We start from the raw sequence: 19,546 nt of genomic DNA, 5'->3' as shown, positions 1-19,546 counted from the left end.
TGGACCCCCCCCCCCCCCCCCCCCCCCCACCACCACCACCACCACCACCACCACCTTACATGTTCTTCATCTGAGGAATACCAGTTGGTCCCCTCCTCTCCTCTCCTCTCCCTCCCTCCCTCCACTTCCAACTCCCACACTCCCCCTCTCTCTCTTTCCCCATGTGTCTGAGTCGTCAGGGCCACGTTTCAGCCGGGCTTTACGTTGCTAGGAGATGGCCCTGTTGCCGTGGTATTGGTCGTTAGATGGTCTGCCTGCCTCGCACAAATACGGGGGGATTGGAGAGAGGAGGGAGGGACGGAGGGAGGGAGGGAGGGAGGGAGGGAGGGAAGGAGGGAGGGAGGAAGGATGAGGGAGGGGGTGTGGGGGGGATGTGATGGAGACAGGAACAGACAGTGGACAGGGCTCAGTGGTCAAGTGGAGGAGGGTTGGGGCGGATCTGGCTGGGATTCTCCTCCCATCATGATGATGGAGAGGCAGTTAGTCGGTCGATCCATCAGTGCGGGGGGGTTTGGTGGGGGCCGACTCTGGGGGGCTGTCATCGCAAGAGTGTCTGACCCCTAAAGTAAAAATATTTGGTTGAGTTCTTTCATAAAATATTGACTCCAGACTGATCTTCTGTATTAAACACCAGATTAACCACTTTTAACATTTCTACTATTTGAACCCGATGTCGTGTGATGGAGGCTCACTTGATGAATACGCATCTTTAAAGAATAGCTTCACATGTTTCCACGTCTATCTTTAAACAACACTCACATGCCCATAAGTACTTTGCCATATTTTGTTTATTCTTGTAGTCTTGTTTATTTTGGCCAGTGAAGAAATCCCCTCTTAAAGTAATTTTAAATGTAAGTGATGAAATCCGCACTCGTTGTTCAGAGGCTTCAGCAGTCTGAATTATACAAGTCTTTCATTAACATTTCGTTTATGGTGAAAGTTTCCTTCATTTCTGGTTGCCTGCACAGTGTTTGCTGGCTGACCTGCAGAAAAAAGGATTTTTATAAAAAGTCTACAAGTTTGGAAAAAGGTTAATGCATCTACTGCATTTGCACACAAAAAAGAAAGATTAAAAATGTTTTTTTATTGTATATATGGGCGTGTTAAAAATGTGAATTCATCTTTTAATAATGAGATTAAATCACTATCACATGGCAGGTTTTCTGATTTTGCCCTCGTTCACTGGAAAAAGGGTGAATGCAATGCAAATTTATGAAGCCTTATTGGCAAGCCTGTAAAAAAAATTTTTTTTAAAAGGTCTGTCTTACAGGGTCTTTCTTTACCTTCGGCACAAAATTGAAAACAGGTCCCAGAAACAGCATTACTCTTCATCATTCACTCTGATGGAAATCTTCTCATTTGCCTTATTTCTGTCCTCAATTTAAAATGCACAGTGATGGTGACGTTTTAATTTAGAGATTACGTACCTTTCAAAATAAAATAAAAATGTTTTGTTTGGTAGCACTGGAACTTAAATTTTTTTTTTTTTTTTTTAAATCCTCAAGATTTCTACCTCATGACTCAATTTCTTATTTCTTACAATTTTGATTTAAATAAATCCCATTATATTTATACTTAATATACTCTTACATTGAAAATATGTCTGAGGAATGTGTAATTTATTTTGTTATCCACTTTTTATTTGCTGTGAGCAGCTGCAACAATCTCATTTCCCCTCAAAGATTATTAAAGTCTCATCTAAACAAATGTAATTTCTCGTGTACTGCATATTAAAGTGATATTCGAAGAGCAAGCCGAGAAAGATTTGTTTCTGGGCTGCAAGTATTAAAAGGAAGATTAGAGGCGCAGAATGCAAAAACGCACATTTTTGCCGGTGGAGAAGAAACTGGCTACTACTGCTCACCCTCGGTAGATATTTCTCAATGGAGGGCGTATTTAAAGGCTCGTTTATGCTCCTTTTTGCCATTTGCTCTTTCATCCTGCCTCACGTAATCGCCCTTCTCCTTCTGTCCCTCCTCCAGGTGGGCGACGCCATGAGGAAGATGCAGGAGAGGAACAACATCGGGAAGGTAGTCCTCACCACGGAGCCGATGCCCGAGGAGGAGAAGAAGGAGGAGCCCAAGAAGGAGGACAAGAAAGAGGACAAGAAGAAGGAGGAGAAGAAGAAGGACGACAAGAAGAAGGACGATGGCAAGAAGGAGGAGAAGAAGGACGACAAGAAGAAGGAGGAGCCCAAGAAGGAGGAGCCCAAGAAGGAGGAGGAGAAGAAGGAAGAGGCCAAGAAGGAGGAGAAGTGAGGAGGGAAGGACTGGAGAGTCAAGCAGACCAGCAGGGAGTTTGTGTCCTGGGACCAGGGGGGTGAGGTGTGTGGGAGGGTGGGGTGGGGTCGGGGGGTAAAGGATGGGGGGTGGAGGGTAGGCAAGGATGGGAAGGAGTTAGAAGGATAGATTAGAAAATGATCAAACCATTGTTAGTTTTTTCACCTCCCCTCTGCCTCACCTCTTTATGGCAGTGATTGCTCAGGCCTGGCTCCGCCCACTTCCTCCTCCTCCTCCTGTTTCCTCGCATTTACCTCTAAAATAAATAAATTTCAATCTCTTGTAAACCCGTCGTAAGCTCCAAACCTATCTCGGTCCCCTCCGAATTTTGAGGAAAGATTTTTTTTATTTTTTTTTTCCTAATGAGAATGACAGACAAGAGAGCCATGGAGGATTGTGGGGACGCGGGTCCAGGCCTCGGGCAAAATCACCGTTTCCTTGACAACCGTAATCCCCACTCGCTCTCCGGACCCACCCTCGACCACCCCCACACACCACACCCCAAACCCCACCCCCCGACCCCCGTGCACCACCTCATCTCAACTCCCACTGTGCTAAATTGTTCTGCTCTGACTTCCACCTGCCACCTCCACTTCCCCCCTCACTGTGCTGAGTCCCCCCTCCCCCCTCTCCACACACACACACACACACACACACACACACACACACACACACACACACACACACACACACACACCTCCCACACCACCACCACCACCACCACCACCACCACCCAGATCCACCCACGGGCCGGACCCACAGACAGGCACAAAAAGACAGACAGGCAGATAAACTGAGAACCACACCCACCCACACGTTGCTCTCCCGGCGTCCAACGCTCAGTTATGTCACTGAGGATGAGTCAGAGACGCCTGTGATTGGCTGATGCACCCCACCTCCCCTGGAGATATTTGCATCATGGAGTTGATCATGATGTTTGACTGCTTCGTGCAACACGGCCTCACGTCGGTTATCGTTTAGTCGGCCTTAAAGCTTGTATCGGTGTTTGTCTGAGGCGAAGGCGAAGCGGCTCCATTAATGCACGAGTTCCCACCCAACATTTTCCGCGAAGTTAATATAGTGGCTCCGGCTTTGCACTTGCCTGAATATGAATTTCCATTCATAATGAGCCTTTCTGTGCGGCGTTGAATAGGGAGGCAGAAATCATTGCTCAGCTTCTTTCTCCTTAGTTACAGATTTTTCTAGCTGACCAACTGTTGGCAAGAAGTGCCCAGTGCCAATTAAGAGAGAATTTGTTTCTGTTCAAACAGGCCACACACACACACACACACACACACACACACACACACACACACACACACACACACACACACACACACACACACATACACGCACACTCTGAATGTGATGAAAGAGGCACTGTCATGCTGAGACAGTGAAGCTTCTGAAATGAGCAAGTTAAGAAGGTGAATACCAGTTCTTCTTTTCTCTTTTTTTCGGTCTCTCGTCCTCCCCGGTCCTCCTCGAAGACATTCCACGGCTTTCAGCTCCTTTCACAGCGACCGCTCGCCTGTCGATCACCCCGACCTGAGAGAGGAGAATTCAGTTCAAGCTGCCGGCCATACTTCGCCCTCCCCTCTCCCTCCCCTCTCCCTCGTCTCTCTCTCTCTCTCTCTCTCTCTCTCTCTCTGTCCTCTCTTTCTCTCCCTCCTCTTTTCCATTTCCCTCTCTATGGTCGGCATAGCAACAGGCGTCAGGATCGTCAGAGATGGCACTGTGGTCTGTTTCTCTGACTCCTCTCCCTGTGTGTCTCTCTCTCTCTCTTTTTTTTTTCTGCTTCTCTAACTCTGTATTTGCCAACGGTCGATGCCAGTATTTTAACAGGTGTAAAATGGTGTAAGGATTTCTGGGAATAAATTGAGGAGGTGAATCAGTTTTTAAAGGTTTTTTTTTTTTTTTTTTTTAGTTTTTCTCTGCCAAACTGTTACTTCAAACCAGCCAGAAATTTAAAATTCAATATCGACAATGTGTGCAGTTACCAGTACGCTGGCTGAAATAGCGCACCGCTCCCCCTAACGGACAGTAGGAATTCTGTCTCAATGGTGTCATGTCAAGAAGGATAAGCCTTTGTAATTCTGCACAAATCCTTCCGGGGTGGACTCGAAATCTCTCCTGTATGAAGACATCGACTTTTAGATCTTACCTGCCTGCCTCGCTGCCTGTCTCTGAGTCCGGCCTCGGTGTTTCGAGACTCAGATGGTGACGATAGTGACTTTGTAAAAAAAAATTAAAAAAAAAAAAAAAAAAACACACCAAAAAAACCCAAAATGTTTAAAAAAAAAAAAAAAAAAAAAAAAAGAAAAGAAAGAAAAAAAAAAAAGTTGTTGTGTTAGCATGAGTGGCCTCCCTCATGTGCTGTGTGTGGTGTGCCATCGTGTGTGAAGATGTGTGTGTCCTCAGGTCGTTTGTCAGGTTTTAAAAGCACCCCCCCCCCCGCCCCTCTCCCTCCCCCACACACACCCCTCCTCATCCTTACACTACTCCGCTACAGTATTAATGTAGCTCCAAACCGACCCACCCTTCTCACTCTATCTCTCCCTCCTGTCTGATAAGAGGCCTGTGTTATGAGGACAGTTGGTATTAGTATTTTGCACTCTGCTCGCTGATCTTAATGCACTTGCAAGTATGGCAGTCGCGCTCCAGTCCCACGCAGGCTTTGATTTGGCTCCAGGTTTGCAGCCTGTTTCCCATCATCCACTCCCAGTGTTATCTGCTGAAGCTCACTGAACGCACAGGTGGCGCGCACACACACACACACACACACACACACACACACACACACACACACACACACACACACACACACACACACACACACACACATAAAAACAAACACATACACACACAGTCATGTAAAGGTCCCCTCATTTCCAGCTTGCAAGTCCCTGCCCTGGCCAACTTCTCCTGGGTGGCAGCTAAAATCAAAGCATTCATCCATCCTCGACGGGCAGGAAGTAAAATGTGGAGCGAGGGTGGAGCGATGTGGGCCGGAGTGCGACCGCCACGCTGGTGTGGGGAGTGATTGTGTCCTGTCAGCCTCTGGTTAGTGTTCTGTTCTAATCTGCTGGGCTCCCTTCGTGAACCTGTGGACGGTGCTTCTGTTCCAAGTGCCATGTGAGAAACAAACGCTTCGGTTACAAAAAAAAAAAAAAAAAAAAGAGAGAAGAAGAAAAAAACAAAAGATGTTTTACTTACTGTTATTTTTAATTTACCTTTATATGAATATTTTTTTTTTTATTATTTGTTTGTTTGTTTTTGTTTATCCAAGGGTTTAAAGTTCAAAGCTCATACTCTTTTATGTGGGGACCTGCCAACCTGCACTCCTTTTTTAAATGTGATAAAGTCTTTCTGTTGGTCCAGCCCATGTGTGCCAAATTGTATGTATATTCCTCTGTCAGTGCTTTGAATATTAACAGTGCATAAAACAATATGAAGACAATTCTGTTTTTGGATGCATTTCCGTCGACCTTGAAGGAAAAAAAATGACAAACGAGTTGTCACGGCGTGTCAGATTTGTATCCCAGTCGCTCCTGGCTGCTGACAGAATTTTGCAGTTTACAAAAGGTTCAACACAATCTGTAGTTTTTGATTGGTTGCAGTCTTGCTCCAGCGTAGGCCTGCACTGTGCCTGTCTCCTTGCACACAGCTTACCTCAATCCGAGGCCTCTCCTCCGTATTACAATCCTTTTCACTGTGTTTTTACCAGCTCTCACATCACGTCAACCTGCAACAGGTTGATTCTCCTCCTATATGTGTTTACAACTATGATATCACAGTGAAAAGGAACTGGTGCATTTAAAGACTCAAAACTCCACCAAAAGACGCATAGAGTCACAGAAATCTGCAATTTTCCTCTAAATCCAAAGCTCTGTGGTATTCCTCTCTATGGATTTCTGTTTCTTTCCGTTTGTTTCCAAATGGTTCATATAACAAGTGAGGGAGCAGATGTCTTCGCACAGCTGTGCAGGCATGCCAGTGCTGTAACACAGCTGAACGAAAAAGAAAAAAAACCGCTCATTGGCTGATCATAGCTCAGCCACGGCCTGCCCCAGACACAACATTTCCGCTTTACAGCTGATCTCAGTTCTCTCAAGGATTGTTAGAGTCCTTCTGCTTTTCCTGTGCTGCATCTGCAGAGCTTCTTGGCCAGTGCAACCGTCGCAGTCCAGCAGGCAGCCAAAAACTCCTCTCTCCATATCAGCCCCTTCCCTTCTGCATACACAGTCATAGAAAATAAAACATAACTCTGACATCTGGAATTTGAAAGTGCATGCATTCATCTGCATGTGGAAAACAGATTATGGTCTGTTTTTTTTTTTTTCTTTCAACATTTTCCCTTTGGTTCTTTGGAGCTAAGATGCCTTTGAGATGAACTCAATCAGTGGGGCGGAGGGGGAGGGGGTGAGGGGGTGTCATGTCTGGGGTTGCGGTCCAAGCCCACCCCTTCCTACTTTGGCCTGCTGTCTGAGAGCTGGACTGTATGTCATCTTGCAATGATGTCCCAGTGATTCCAGACACTTATGCAAGAGTAGCAACAGAAGAGATGCACGGGAGGAAAACAGTGTTTCAAAGTAAAAATACACATTCCTGAACATTTGCATTTTTAGATTTGATAGCACTCATTAACACTCACAGTTTTTAGGTCTGCAAAGCCTCATGAGTTTAGTATTTCCACCAGCTACTCTTCTGTCTGTCTTGGCTCATAACTGAAGTCCCTCACAGGCACCCACCGCTCAGCTCGGAGGTGAATTTCCTAATTTTATATGGTTTCTCAGGTCATTCCAAACAGCAGTTTTCCCTCATGTAAGAAACCACTTAATTTTTCCATCAGCTAACACACACGTCATTGTTTCACTGAGTTCACTGCACAAACTGTCACACTGATTTTCCTCCGCACCATCCACGTTCGATGTAAGCTTTAGTATTCTGAGTCCAAACGGAGAGGGTCTGCCAGTGGCGTGTTTCCAAACTCGGAGCCGCTGCGTTCATTCATCCACACCGAGAACCCAAACAAACCACATCTGCCTGCAGCTCTCGTTTCCTTAGCAGTTGGTTTTTTTTTTTTTAACATGTTGCCATGCAGCGGCATTGCAGAGATGCTAAGAAAGTACAACCTGGCTGGGCGTGTCGTGTACAGAACTAGAATGCATGTTTAGTCAAGCAGAAAATAAGGCATGTGTGTACCCACAGCTCTGCTGTCTCTTTCCCGGTAGTTTAGTAGTCATGTAGTGGTGTGGTGTGAGGGGAGGAGAATGACAGTCGTGTCAACTGAAGCCGGTCCCATGCTCCCGTCCCCCCCTCCCGTGTCACCAGAGTCCACCCTGTCCTGTCACCTTCAGCATGGGCACTGCCAGCTGGTACATTCATCCTAACCTATCTCTGGGAATGCTTCAGAAACTCGCTTCACTTCCATCCCACTACACACCTCCTGTTAGAATTCAGTCACCTCTGGTCATTTTCTACAAGGCATACCCAACAGGTTGATTTCTAGATCTTCGATTACTCCTTTGTCCTTCTTTGTGTTGTTTTGTTTTTGTTTTTTTCCTGGTTGCAAACACACTTCTTCTCGTCTCGACTTTGTTTTTTAAACCCTTTGAATTGATGCTGCTTCTGTGCTTGACTCTGGGTTTTACCGCGTGGTGCCATGTTGTCCACATGGCCTTTAGAGCTTGTAACGCTTCAGTGTGTAATGTTACCATATGCCTTACATGTTTTCCAGGACTAATAAAAAAAGCATAACAAAAAAAAAGACAGGGAATGTGCTTTTGTTTTATTTCTGTGCCCATTACAAACTGAGGAGAAACAAAGACACAAAGATTTCTTATGATTACACCCATACAGGACGGTACAAAATGTAGGTATATACAGTACTGTGCACACTATTCAGAATTAAATGCAGTTTTTACAAAACAAATCAGTCAAAAAAAGTTTCAGGAATGCTTTGTTAAATAATGTAGACAGTAATGGCTGATCATTTAAACGCATTTTAAACTCGCCTTTCTTAAAAGAAGAATTGGGGAGACAAGTTTGAAAATTTTAAAATCCATCATCTGGATGAGATTTTAGTTTGTGGATAAATAATCAGACAACCCTGACTTGCTACAACAGAACAATACAACCGTGTACCGATCAAAATACAAATACAGTGCAAATGGCTTCAAAGATGAAAAAATATATGCATAAAATAACACGAAAATGCCTCTGTATATATTTCTATTGTTGAGACTTGGCTGGTTCCTCCGCAATCCCATAGGAGGTCAAAACCTCGGATAAGCGCATCAAGTAAGACGAATCTGGGTAACCTTTCCTGAGAGAAAGAAAAAAAGAAGGAGATTGTTTGTTTGTGACCTTTATTCTTCAGGTGTGTTTCGACGTCCTCGCTGGCTGCACTCACCCTGATTTGCCTCCCTGTAAGCTGGTCTTGTGTGGGATGCAGTCCCAGGTGACCCTGGCCTCTGTGTCTTTGCCCGTCACCGTGAAGGTGAGTCCCTGCCTGAAGGCTTTCTCCAGCCGGGGCAGCAGCTTCCTCGTCTTCTCGGAGTCAGGTAGGAAGGCTTCAAATGTATCACCTTGAAATGGTTTTCCAGGAGATGGGTGACCGTCCTGGTGAGATGGAAAGCAAAGACCACAGTCGTGAACAAACTCTGTGGATATTATGCATAAAGGTACAGAAGAAAACGGACTTTTATTAAAGCTGTATGTGATACCTTAGCACGAATACAGGCACCTTGCACAAGGGGTCAGAATTTGCAACTGTAGTCAGTTTTACAAGTATGTGCAGCCTTTTGTTTGCAGATGTCAGCGGATTACGAAACAAATGCAGAACTGTGACTGCAATTGTTTTGTTTTTTTTATTTAACAAAATGCATAATTTCCTGTGCAGCAAGTTTCAAGTACATAATAAATCAGAAAAGGCCTCGCTTGACATCCTGTAAGAGTCAACTAAAATACAAGGGAAAATTTACATTTAACAGTAGAAAACATCATCACATTGAGCTTCAAAAAGCCTTTACATAGCTGCTGTGTAATAAAAAAATGAAAAAAATCTCTTGCACATTGTTTCTACTTTAGCCTACAATAACAAGTAAAAAGATGCTAACTGAGTGACTTTTTTTCTTTTGTTGTCTCTTCAGAGATGAAAGCTTAAGAAGCACTCTGGAAGATTAAGTGAAAGGCCTGTATCAGATCCAATAGTTATCAGTGAGGATAAGTTTCAGCTGAGCCACTCACCCCCTGGATACCATCAGGAATCCGGTACGTGATCTTGATGGCGCCGACCTTGCTGTGACCCGCTAAATTGATGTGTAGTTTAGATTTGCTGATTTTTCCCTGGATGCCGCGGGGTGTCGCTGCCGTCTCGTGACAAACTCTGCAGTGGGCGTGCACGGTGTCCAGGCACTTTGAGCACATGGCGGCCCCACACTTGGTTCTCGTGATCGACTGCCCGGTCTCCCCGCACACGCAGATGCACCCCGGGCCTCCCTGGCCGGACCTGGAGTCCTCCGGGTTGTTCTGAATCTCTGCTGCTCTTTGACCTTTACTGTCTATCTGGGTAGTTTGTGCGGTTGTCTCTTCGTCGGTGCAGGCCGTCGTTGACCCGACACCATTCACGCGTTTGGCGCTTGTATCGTTTCCTGTTGCAGAGTGATTGACGAACGACTCAGTCTTCTGCCCGTCCATCTCCCCTGTACCTGCGATCTTCACTTTCTCCTTCACAACATGGGCTTTCCTCACCGGCGGTTGGCCGGTAGGTGCGTTCACAATCTCCTTCTCACCGAAGTCACCACTGTAGGTCGTCTTCCATTCCTGACCGTAACTCGTCGCATCAGCTTTGCCCGATTGGCTCTCTAGCGTCACCTGAGAATTACTGTGACAGTCCAGACCGGAGCTTTGGTCCTCATTTATTTGTAAAGAAGTCGGTGAATTCCACGTGGAGGTAGAAGGGTTAGAGAAGCGGTGGTGTTTAGGTGGTTGGGCCGGATCTCCAGAAAACACCTCCCGCAGTGTAGCGCTTACCTGAGAACACATCTGTTTTGGACCGAGCAGATACAAGCTATTCTTCAATATCTGGATCGAGACCTTCTTGAAGCAGCTCCGCACCTCTGAACAACAGGCCTGTAAGGTTTCATCTGCTGTGTTAGCGACGCCGAGCTCTGACAGGCACAGCTTCTGCACGGAGAAGTCTGAACTGACCGAGTCAACCAGCTTCTGTAAAGCGAGCTGACACGAACTCACTTTAGACGAGTTTGCCCCTCTTAAGGTGATGATCAGATCATTACTACCTTCTGAGTTGCTCTGTTTCATTTGGACATCAGAGGTCAGATCCTCCACTTGGGTGCCGTAGGCTTCTAATATGTAATTCCACATCCCCAGGGAAACAGTGAACTCTGCATTGTGGGCTTCCTGCTTGTCCCTTCCTGTTTGGGTGCTGAAGCTGGACGACCTGCGTCTGGCTCCGACCGCGGACTTACTGGAATCGTCTTGGCTCCTCTGAGCCGTGACTTGAGCCTTCAGCTGAGCCGTTCCTGAGAAACTACTTGCTCGCTTCAAGGTGGGTCCAGACCCAGCAGGTGGAAGCGAAGCACCTCCGAACAAACTGGACTGAGTAGTACTGAAGGGGGAGGTTGAAGTCTTGGGTCGAGCATCGATTAAATCTGGGCTCAAAAAGGTTTTCTTCTGCGTGGAAGAAGTTGAAGGCAAAGCATTACCACTCGTAAACAAAATGTCCCCTCCCGTGTTTTGAGGTACTGCTCTGGAGACGGCTTCCCCAGGACTCCCTGCTGCTTCTGACAGTATGTCATGCCCTAACACCGGCCCGAGGCGGGTTTGTTTACTGGGAGACGAGTTTGTTCGTAAGGTGAAGTCAGTTGCTCGACTGCCCAACGCGGCCAACCCTGAATTCTTGAACCGAGCAGCGAGTTTATACCTTATGGGTCCTTCAGCGCTCTTTTCATCTTCCTCTGACCTCAGCATTTGATCTATTCTATCATCAACGGATCCTACAGTGGAGGACATGGCGAGGGGGACTCCCTCCTCGTCAGCAGGAGTCGATGAATCATACGAAGGAAATCTAAGAAGACTGGTGGCATCCTCTTTCTTATCTCTCACTTTAACCTGGTCCAGGAGAAGAAACTGCTTGGCCTCAGACACGTCACCACTGCTCCCAATAATGTAAATATTTTGGTCATCTTCATTCAGAAGAAGCTTGGGAAGTCTGAGACTTAAGGTCTCCATCGCCGTTTGCAGTCCTCCCCTGGGGGACAGGATCAGTTTAGGGAGCTGGGCTCGGCGGATCTTGGTCTCATTCTCCTCGTAGAGCCGACTTATCGCCTTTTTTGCCATCTTCAAGCTCTCCCGCTCCCGACTGCTCCCTGTCACTGTTGTTGCGACCTGCAGATACAGAGTGGTCAAACCCTGATTTGTCACATCCACCACATCAACACCGTGCTGACTGAGGACATCCTGATATTCTTCCTGGCAGTGCTTCTGCAGATACTGGAACATGTCTGCGTCTACAATCAGTGAGAAGTCCTCCGTTGATGTGGGGGGAAGTTGCAGAGCGGCACCGTCTGTCTGGCCGGTATCGTCCCAGTCATAACCACCAGGCGTCAGGTCCCTATTTGAACTTGAGTTGTACTCATCCGATGGCCTCTGTGTGCCAGTGGGATTTCTTTCCCTTTGATCTTTTTTATCAGGTTTTCTGCTCCGATCTTCTGACTCCTGAGTACGAGGCGTCGGTGCTGCCTGAGCAGACCTGGAACCACCGATGGCAGGTTGACCAGAGTCTTGGTTTTCCGTTGACTGTGGGCCTCCAGGATGACCAAGCAGTTGCGCCAAGGCTGCCTGCACCTTGGTGTAGGCGCCGTACAACGTGCAGAATCCCTCAGCAGCAGTGTAGTTTATCAGGACATCACAGTGGCTCTTGCGAAGGCTCGCCAATGCCGCGACTCCCCCTGGAAGCCGGCTGTAGTCGACAGTCGCTGATAAACTTACGATGACCTGCGATGATGGAAAACGAAAGACGACGAACACTCATGAATTTGACCACGCGTTCAATATCTGTTGACGTATCGCCCGGCATCGTAGTTAAATATACCTGCTCGGGGTCCAAGCTTTCGCGGTGCTCGGTTGCAGTGAGTTTATACTTCTTCCCGTCCACTTCCAGAATGTGCCGTCTGTGTTGAATAACTCTGTGTGCCACTGTGTGAGAGGGGTCATCAGAGGGAAATCAATCACAGTCTGCGAAGCATCCTGACTAAGCCTTTTTTACTATTGGCCTCTCCATTGACTTGCATGCCAACATTCCAGCTGAGTGTAAATCAATGGTGACAGCAGACATAGTGCAAAACCTTACCGATACTTTGTAAGAGACTGCAACTAGATTTTGTAGTCTATACAGTGAAAGGTAATGATTTGTTGTTGTATTGTGAGAATGGGAGTGCTAATATAGTCAGTATAATAACATAATTATTAGTAATTAATGGTATTTTCACACCCACATGTCTCTCTTACAGAATCAATTGATTATTCAGAAAGGAAACCCCGTCCTCTGCGTTTAAAATGCAGAGACGAGACCACACCCGGACCCCACTGACCTCCACCGTCCTCGAAGGTGACGAGGGCGGCGACAGGCGTTGCCTTGACAATGATGACAGAGTCTATTTCCCCTCCTCCATTTCTGGCTCTCAGGAAGTGGATGAATAGCTTGTCTTTCAGCCTGTCATCTTCGATGTCTGTGGGCAGACCACTCACCCTCACAGTCCGGCCCGGCTCTGCCATCTGCTGGAAGAAACACAATCGCCGGCTGTGTGAAGGGAAAAAAAAAAAAAAAAAAACTCCCAGAGTGACAGCGACACAAAAATGTCATGATTCTGCAGAAATGGTGAGCTTGAAAATCAGCATGATGACGACAAAAAGACAAAACCGAACACCTCATCACGAAGCAATGATAATGTGTATATCAGACAACAATGCAAAGACCCCACCCTTACGAACAGTAAGAGAGGCATCTTTGATAATCTAACACCCTCTATTGGGGGTCACTAGGACACTACATCAACATTCAAAAATTTCTACCACAGTTAACATCTTTATTAAAAACCTTTTCACTGAAATTCAGAGCAAAGAAATGTCAAACTCAAAATAATAAAAGAGGTTTTTTTCCAGTTTCTTTTTGGAGCATTTTTAAACAACAACAGATAAAGACAACAGCAGGCTTTTACAATTGATATCTATTCATTTAAATGTCAGAGAGATTTTTACTCTGACTTGTTCAAGTGATGCCCTCTTTTGGTGCATACCTCTTAGTGCAATATGGAGGTAAATGGTAAAATTTTAAATAGTGGTGTGGATTGTAACAGATGGTGAAGTTAAGAGCTCCATCTTCCTCCTTTCAACTGTTAATTTGTTTACAACGAATTGACAGAGAACAAACAACACGACACTAACCCCAAAAACAAAATGTCTTTATTAACCACATGTTGCTTGTCGCAAACAGCCACATATTTGTACTTACAAATTTACCACCCATTATGTTAATTTTAAAACATGTCACGTCAGATTAACTGACATGACGGAAGAGAGGCGAGTGATTAAGGCCACATGATGTCCAAAAAAATGCACCGAGAAGCGAGAGGGAAAGCCACATTGCAAAGCGCAGAGTCAAGGAAGTGAAAAATCAAGACACATCTCGACTCACAGTCTGCTTATCGCTCAGTCGACAATACTTCACTTTGGGCCCGACGCTGTTGCTCTGGGTCACAAAATGCCTCGGATATCTTTCAGATTCATAATCAATACTGACCTTACAAATGTTTCGCGGCGGATTCCCGCTTACTTGCAAAGATCGTCACTCTTTACAAGCCCTGGACGGAAAGTGAAACTGTCTAAATCGTACGTGATTTGCTTTCTCCGCACCAGGGGGCGACCAAGTGTCGTCCCAGTGCGCGCGTGTGTGTGTGTGTGTGTGTGTGTGTGTGTGTGTGTGTGTGTGTGTGTGTGTGCGTGTGTGCGTGTGCGTGCAGGTGCCCCGGGTGGTTTCCCTGCAGGTTTATGTCGCTAAGAGACAAAGAATTTGCTCTCGGGGCTCACTGTATTTAAAAGTTATAAAAGTCACAAAACTAATGCGCTATGGGAGTGAATGACGGCACAATGGTCCAAGTTTAATCCCACTAAAACTGAACCATAATGTCGAGAATTAATCTAACCCATTTTAATCTTGACAAATGCAGAATGTGTAGGCCCTATGGCGTCAGTTATAGCCTATTAATTTGTTTATATTAATGCGTTTATTTGAATAGCACAAAATCAGTGTTACGGAAACAGGGAAAACAAACGACTAAATAAATAGATTTAATGTAAACAGATTCATAAAAACAGGATGTTACACATTAAAAGGGTAGTGGGAGAGCATCTCTAAAATATAGGCTTGATTCTGGCCATCACTGGAAGAAGAAGTAGCCCATTCAGATCATTTATACTTAATTAAAAGTACCAATCGAGCAATGTAAAAACACTCCATGACAGGTCCTTCATAAAGTAAAAGTACAGAAGTATTCAATGATGATAATTACTGGAAGTGGAAAGAATACGAAACAAAGTTCTGACACAAATCTTGTTTTCAGCCTTTTTTTTTTTTTTTTTTTTGGTCGAGCTGGACTCCAAAACCAGTAGGTGGCAGTAACGCATTGTGACATTGAAGGACAAATAGTCGTAGAAGAAGAAGAGGTCTGTTTCGTGTCCAATCAGAAGCTTCGTTGCTACGTCCAGTGCGCAGGCGCAGTGAAGTAGCTAAAATTCACGCGTTGCACGTCGTGTCCGGTGGAGGTCACAGACATCAGAGCAAATTGAGGTGAGTTTATGACATGCTGCATGTTCGTGACAATAAAAATACCAAAATACTTAGCTGTTTTAGCTGGGCGTTACTATAGAAATCATACCAATGTGAATTGGAGACAGGTTTTTGTTTTTAACGTGTAATCCATGTATCACGTTACATCACGAGATTTGACTCGCGCGTGTCAATCAGCGACAGATAACGTGCCATTTCATCTCAGCCGTGACAAGCTTATTATCTTTTTTATTATTATTTTTTTTATCTTGGATGTCTTATTCGTAATATTTTTTGCGTGTCATTAAATTAAATTAATTTAATCTCACCTCACAGCCAGCCAGCTGACGAGCTGATGCTAGCCAGTGAGCTAAAGTAGCTAACATCCACCAGCCTTGTGTGTGTGCAGAGAGGGGATTAAAAAAAAAGCAGTGGTTTCTAAGTGGTTTACGAGGCATTGTGTGTGTGTGTGTGTGTGTGTGTGTTAAGGTTTTTAAACTCGTGTCTTGTCTTCATTGCCAGCAGGTTGCTGTCATGGCCAAGCTGTTTGAGTCCATTGGGAAGTTGGGGCTCGCCCTCGCCGTCGGTGGAGGCGTTGTGAACTCAGCCCTTTTTAATGGTGACTGCCAAGCAATTTGACAATGTGTTTATTTCAATTTAGGAAATCGTACAAAAATGGTGTGATTGTTTTTTTTTTTTTCTAAATCTCTTGCAGGAGTGTTGTAACAGAAGTTTGTGTGACACAAGTAAACTGATAAATATTTTTTGACCACTTGCCTGTGATGTTTGCAGTCTTGTTATTGTTTGTGGCATTTCTTCTTTGCCTTATTTTTTTTGTTTGTTTTTTCGGAAAAAATTTGAAATTATGTACGCTGCATATGAGGTACTGACTACCCTTCTTGTTGCAGTTGATGCCGGGCACCAGGCTGTGATATTCGACCGGTTCAGAGGCATACAGGAAGCTGTTGTTGGTGAAGGGACCCACTTCCTTATTCCCTGGGTTCAGAAACCGATCATCTTTGATTGCCGCTCCCGTCCACGCAACGTGCCGGTCATCACGGGCAGCAAAGGTACACGAATAATCCAAGGAGCTATCTTCTGCGTTTGCCCGTGCGTGTGTTGTGTGTCTCAAAAATAAGCAGAAAAGGTCTTTGAGAAGGCAATTTTTATGTTGTTTTTCTTTTGTTGGCAATAAAAACATTCAGAGACCATTACCCAAATGTAATATTTCTTAAAGCGGTATGTTCACAATTGATTGTAAACCGTGCAAAGTTTACCAGATGCAACGTTTCCACTGTAGATTACAGCTCGACTTGACTCCACTCTCTTTTGGTAGCAGGTACTTTTCTAGATTTCGTTTTCCACTGCAACTAGTACCCGCTCGGTGTTGGTGGCCGTCATGGCGACACTGCGTTAAACTACACTGATCTTCATCTTTAACCCGACGTACACTAACTGGATCCTTTTGTCAGCAACCAAACAAAATGAACGAACGCACATCCCTGATTGTCCACAGCATACTTTGGCATGTTGCTATTATTCGAGTTGTCCAGTGAATATAAAAAAAAATTCCAGCGGCCGTAGTACGTGAGCTTATGGAGGGTTGTCCTGTGTTGCGCAATTACACTGATGATTCTAGTGATGATCGTCTCTCACCGATCAGTGGTTTTTATGTCTCCTCGCACCTTTTAGTTTCAGTTTAGCTTGTTTGGAACCTCAACGGCGGTGTTACCAAATAAAAGGGTCCAGGCACTATCACCGACGTTTGACTGGAGAAGAAAATGGGCGAGTAGAGTCGAGTTGCGCCATAGTATGCAGTGGAAAAGTGACTTAAGAAGTGAACTTGTAATGTACACAAAGTTTTTATCCATGAAAAAAAAAAAAAAATGTGCAGGCCAATAGCAATTTGAGTCACCGTTGAGCCGTTCACCCCACAGATCTGCAGAATGTCAACATCACATTGCGTATCCTGTTCCGGCCGGTGACGTCCCAGCTGCCGCGCATCTTCACCAGTATCGGTGAGGACTACGATGAGAGGGTGCTCCCGTCCATCACCACAGAGGTCTTAAAGTCTGTAGTGGTGAGTATCAGTCAATCAGTGGACAGATTAATTTATTCTCTGCTTATAATGAGCTGATGATTTAACAAATGTGTCTCTCTCTCTTTCACAGGCTAGGTTTGACGCTGGTGAGCTCATCACTCAGAGAGAGCTCGTGTCTCGGCAGGTCAGTGAGGACCTGACAGAAAGAGCCTCCACCTTTGGCCTCATCTTGGATGATGTTTCACTGGTATGAAGCCGTCGGCAAATATTGGAACTATGTCCGTGTTATTTTTTCGGTTGCATTTTAACTTGAATAAACAATCTCCATTGCTTTTTTTCCCCCCCTTTTTTTTTTTTTTTTTTTTTTTTAAGACACACTTGACCTTTGGCAAAGAATTCACAGAGGCTGTTGAGATGAAACAGGTGGCCCAGCAGGAGGCAGAGAGAGCCCGCTTTGTTGTAGAAAAGGTATTATTTCTAACATGCATGTAGATCTTGTGCGTTTAAAACTTTGTATGCAATCTTCATGGGTTGAAAAAGTGGAAGTCTGGATCACAGTATTTGACCTTTTTTGTCCTTTCAGGCAGAGCAACAAAAGCAGGCGGCCATTATTTCGGCAGAGGGAGACTCTCAGGCTGCCTTGCTCATTGCCAACTCTCTGCAGGAGGCTGGCGATGGTCTAGTGGAGCTACGTAAGCTGGAGGCAGCAGAGGACATCGCTTTCCAGCTCTCGCGCTCCCGCAATGTCACGTACCTGCCCTCAGGACAGGGCACGTTGCTCCAGTTGCCTCAGTGATAGCATGTCACCCCGCGTCTGCCCCACTCTTGCTGTCACCAGCCGCTACATGAGCCATGGAAAGGGTGGTGGGAGGATTCAGTAAAGGATTCTCCCAACGTAACATACATTCCTCCCACTCTTTCTCTAACCAATTCTGGACTGGGCTGTGCTGATAGTAGCATGGTGGGAGACAAAGTGAGAGGTCTGCGATGGCTACATTAATGAAGTCCACCCCTTGTTTAAGGAAGTGATGGGGTTAATTACTCGTGCTCTATATATATCTATCTATGTATATAGATAGATATATATATAGATATATATATAGTACTTTGTTTTGAGAAGAAATGCCAATGCAGAAAATTCTCTAAAGATTCATGCTACATTGTTCGAGTGCAAACACTGCATGTGTAGAAAGCTGCAGTCATTGTGTGATTATTGTTGTGCAGGAAGGTTTCATCAGTTTGTGTAACGACACTCAAATCAATAATGAAAGGCTATCTTTCTGATTCACTCCTAAAGACATAAATGACTAGAGACGGGTTATTCATTTGACTCTATTCTGGGTGTTCTGACTTGCTGGAAGATTAATTTTCTGGAATATAATGGCTTTCTAGTAAATTAGTTCTTCATAAAAAAATATTGCCATCCCTTATCAGTTGGAATGTGCCTATCTGACAGTAAAGGATTCATTCTTTACAGTTGTTGCTCTGTCTTTGGTTTGTATGGAGAAATGTAGGCCCCCCCATGTTTCAGAAATGGCTCAACAATAAAATTGTGTTTCTATCTCCCAGTGGTCAGTCTTGTTGGTCAAGGACAAAAAAAGGGAACTAAACAAGGTTATAGTTGGCTATAATCAGAACTATCACCGCAAGAGTGTGCTCCATAAACACGTTATGTTTACGCCTTTATTTTGGGGGGAGAAAAAAAATAGATCTAAATACTTTGCACTATTAAGAGGTTTCAAACTGGACAAAATAGTGTCATCGTAGCTTTGATGATAGGAGCGAAGTGTCACACGAGCTAATTTTAAAAGTTGGTGGGGTTCAGATTGAGATTCTGCATTTCTCATATACATGTTTCATATCCATCTATTTTTAAGCCTTTATCAAATGCATTGTTGAGAATGTTGTAATTTTATTGCTGAACTATATAATTTAGTCACTTTCCTGAGGGCCTTTATATAAATAAACTTGTCTTGCTTGAGGTTTATGAACACGTTTCATCTCATGTGAAACGCATTAAAAAAAAAAAAAAATCAGGAACAAGAACTTCACGTTAAAAACAAAAGAAACACTGAACTCAAAAACGGAAAACATATATTTGATTAAAGACAAAGCTGATTATAAAATTGGAATTCATTCATTCATTGCTGTTGAAGAACTTTCCCTCCGGGAGGACAAAACGGTCCTCGAGGTCTTCTCGCTATGATTTCATCAATCAAAGGATTTCAGCTGGGCGCGCGTGCGGGTGCGCGTACGGGCGCGCGCGCACGCGCGCCGTGCCCTGTCTGGTTCGGTAGGGGAGACGGAAAAGAATCCAGACCAGACAAGCTGCTGCGCGCCTGCCCAGACAGCGAGCAGCGGGCCTGGATGCCTGGG

At 45.0% G+C, this 19,546-nt stretch overlaps 3 protein-coding genes across 5 annotated transcripts in view; 2 read left to right on the top strand and 1 right to left on the bottom strand.

Moving 5' to 3' along the window:
- Positions 1-8,049, top strand: part of vat1 (vesicle amine transport 1) — a 33,504-nt gene extending 25,455 nt beyond the window's left edge. The window contains exon 6 of the mRNA XM_069148603.1: positions 1,983-8,049. Coding sequence (XP_069004704.1) covers positions 1,983-2,258 — 276 coding nt within the window. The 3' untranslated portion in view covers positions 2,259-8,049. The remainder of the gene's footprint in view (positions 1-1,982) is intronic.
- On the bottom strand, positions 7,969-14,180 carry LOC138197729 (uncharacterized). 2 transcript variants are annotated; one of them, XM_069148602.1, is made up of 6 exons: positions 14,104-14,180; positions 12,896-13,104; positions 12,397-12,500; positions 9,531-12,299; positions 8,695-8,903; positions 7,969-8,607 (listed from the first exon to the last, which is right to left on the bottom strand). In XM_069148602.1, exons 2-6 carry the CDS (start codon positions 13,077-13,079, stop codon positions 8,514-8,516), a joined length of 3,360 nt encoding a protein of 1,119 aa, XP_069004703.1. In that variant the 5' UTR covers positions 13,080-13,104; positions 14,104-14,180; the 3' UTR covers positions 7,969-8,513. The 2 variants fall into 2 exon arrangements, with proteins under 2 accessions (XP_069004703.1, XP_069004702.1); XM_069148601.1 differs by having other exon boundaries at positions 12,896-13,079.
- Positions 14,181-15,066: 886 nt separating this feature from the next.
- Positions 15,067-18,735, top strand: phb (prohibitin). Of its 2 annotated transcripts, none has more exons than XM_069148599.1 (7): positions 15,067-15,150; positions 15,652-15,748; positions 16,038-16,199; positions 17,067-17,209; positions 17,301-17,417; positions 17,543-17,638; positions 17,754-18,735. In XM_069148599.1, the coding sequence occupies exons 2-7, from the start codon at positions 15,664-15,666 to the stop codon at positions 17,964-17,966; spliced, it is 816 nt and encodes a 271-aa protein (XP_069004700.1). In that variant the 5' UTR covers positions 15,067-15,150; positions 15,652-15,663; the 3' UTR covers positions 17,967-18,735. The 2 variants fall into 2 exon arrangements, with proteins under 2 accessions (XP_069004700.1, XP_069004701.1); XM_069148600.1 differs by having other exon boundaries at positions 15,079-15,150; positions 15,655-15,748.
- The last annotated feature ends 811 nt before the right edge of the window (positions 18,736-19,546 follow it).

Source organism: Embiotoca jacksoni, unplaced genomic scaffold, assembly GCF_022577435.1.
Source record: "Embiotoca jacksoni isolate LCO1_2020_lvr unplaced genomic scaffold, fEmbJac1.0.p SCAF_15, whole genome shotgun sequence".
Lineage (NCBI taxonomy): Eukaryota > Metazoa > Chordata > Actinopteri > Embiotocidae > Embiotoca > Embiotoca jacksoni.
This window is presented reverse-complemented; position numbering and strand designations above follow the sequence as displayed.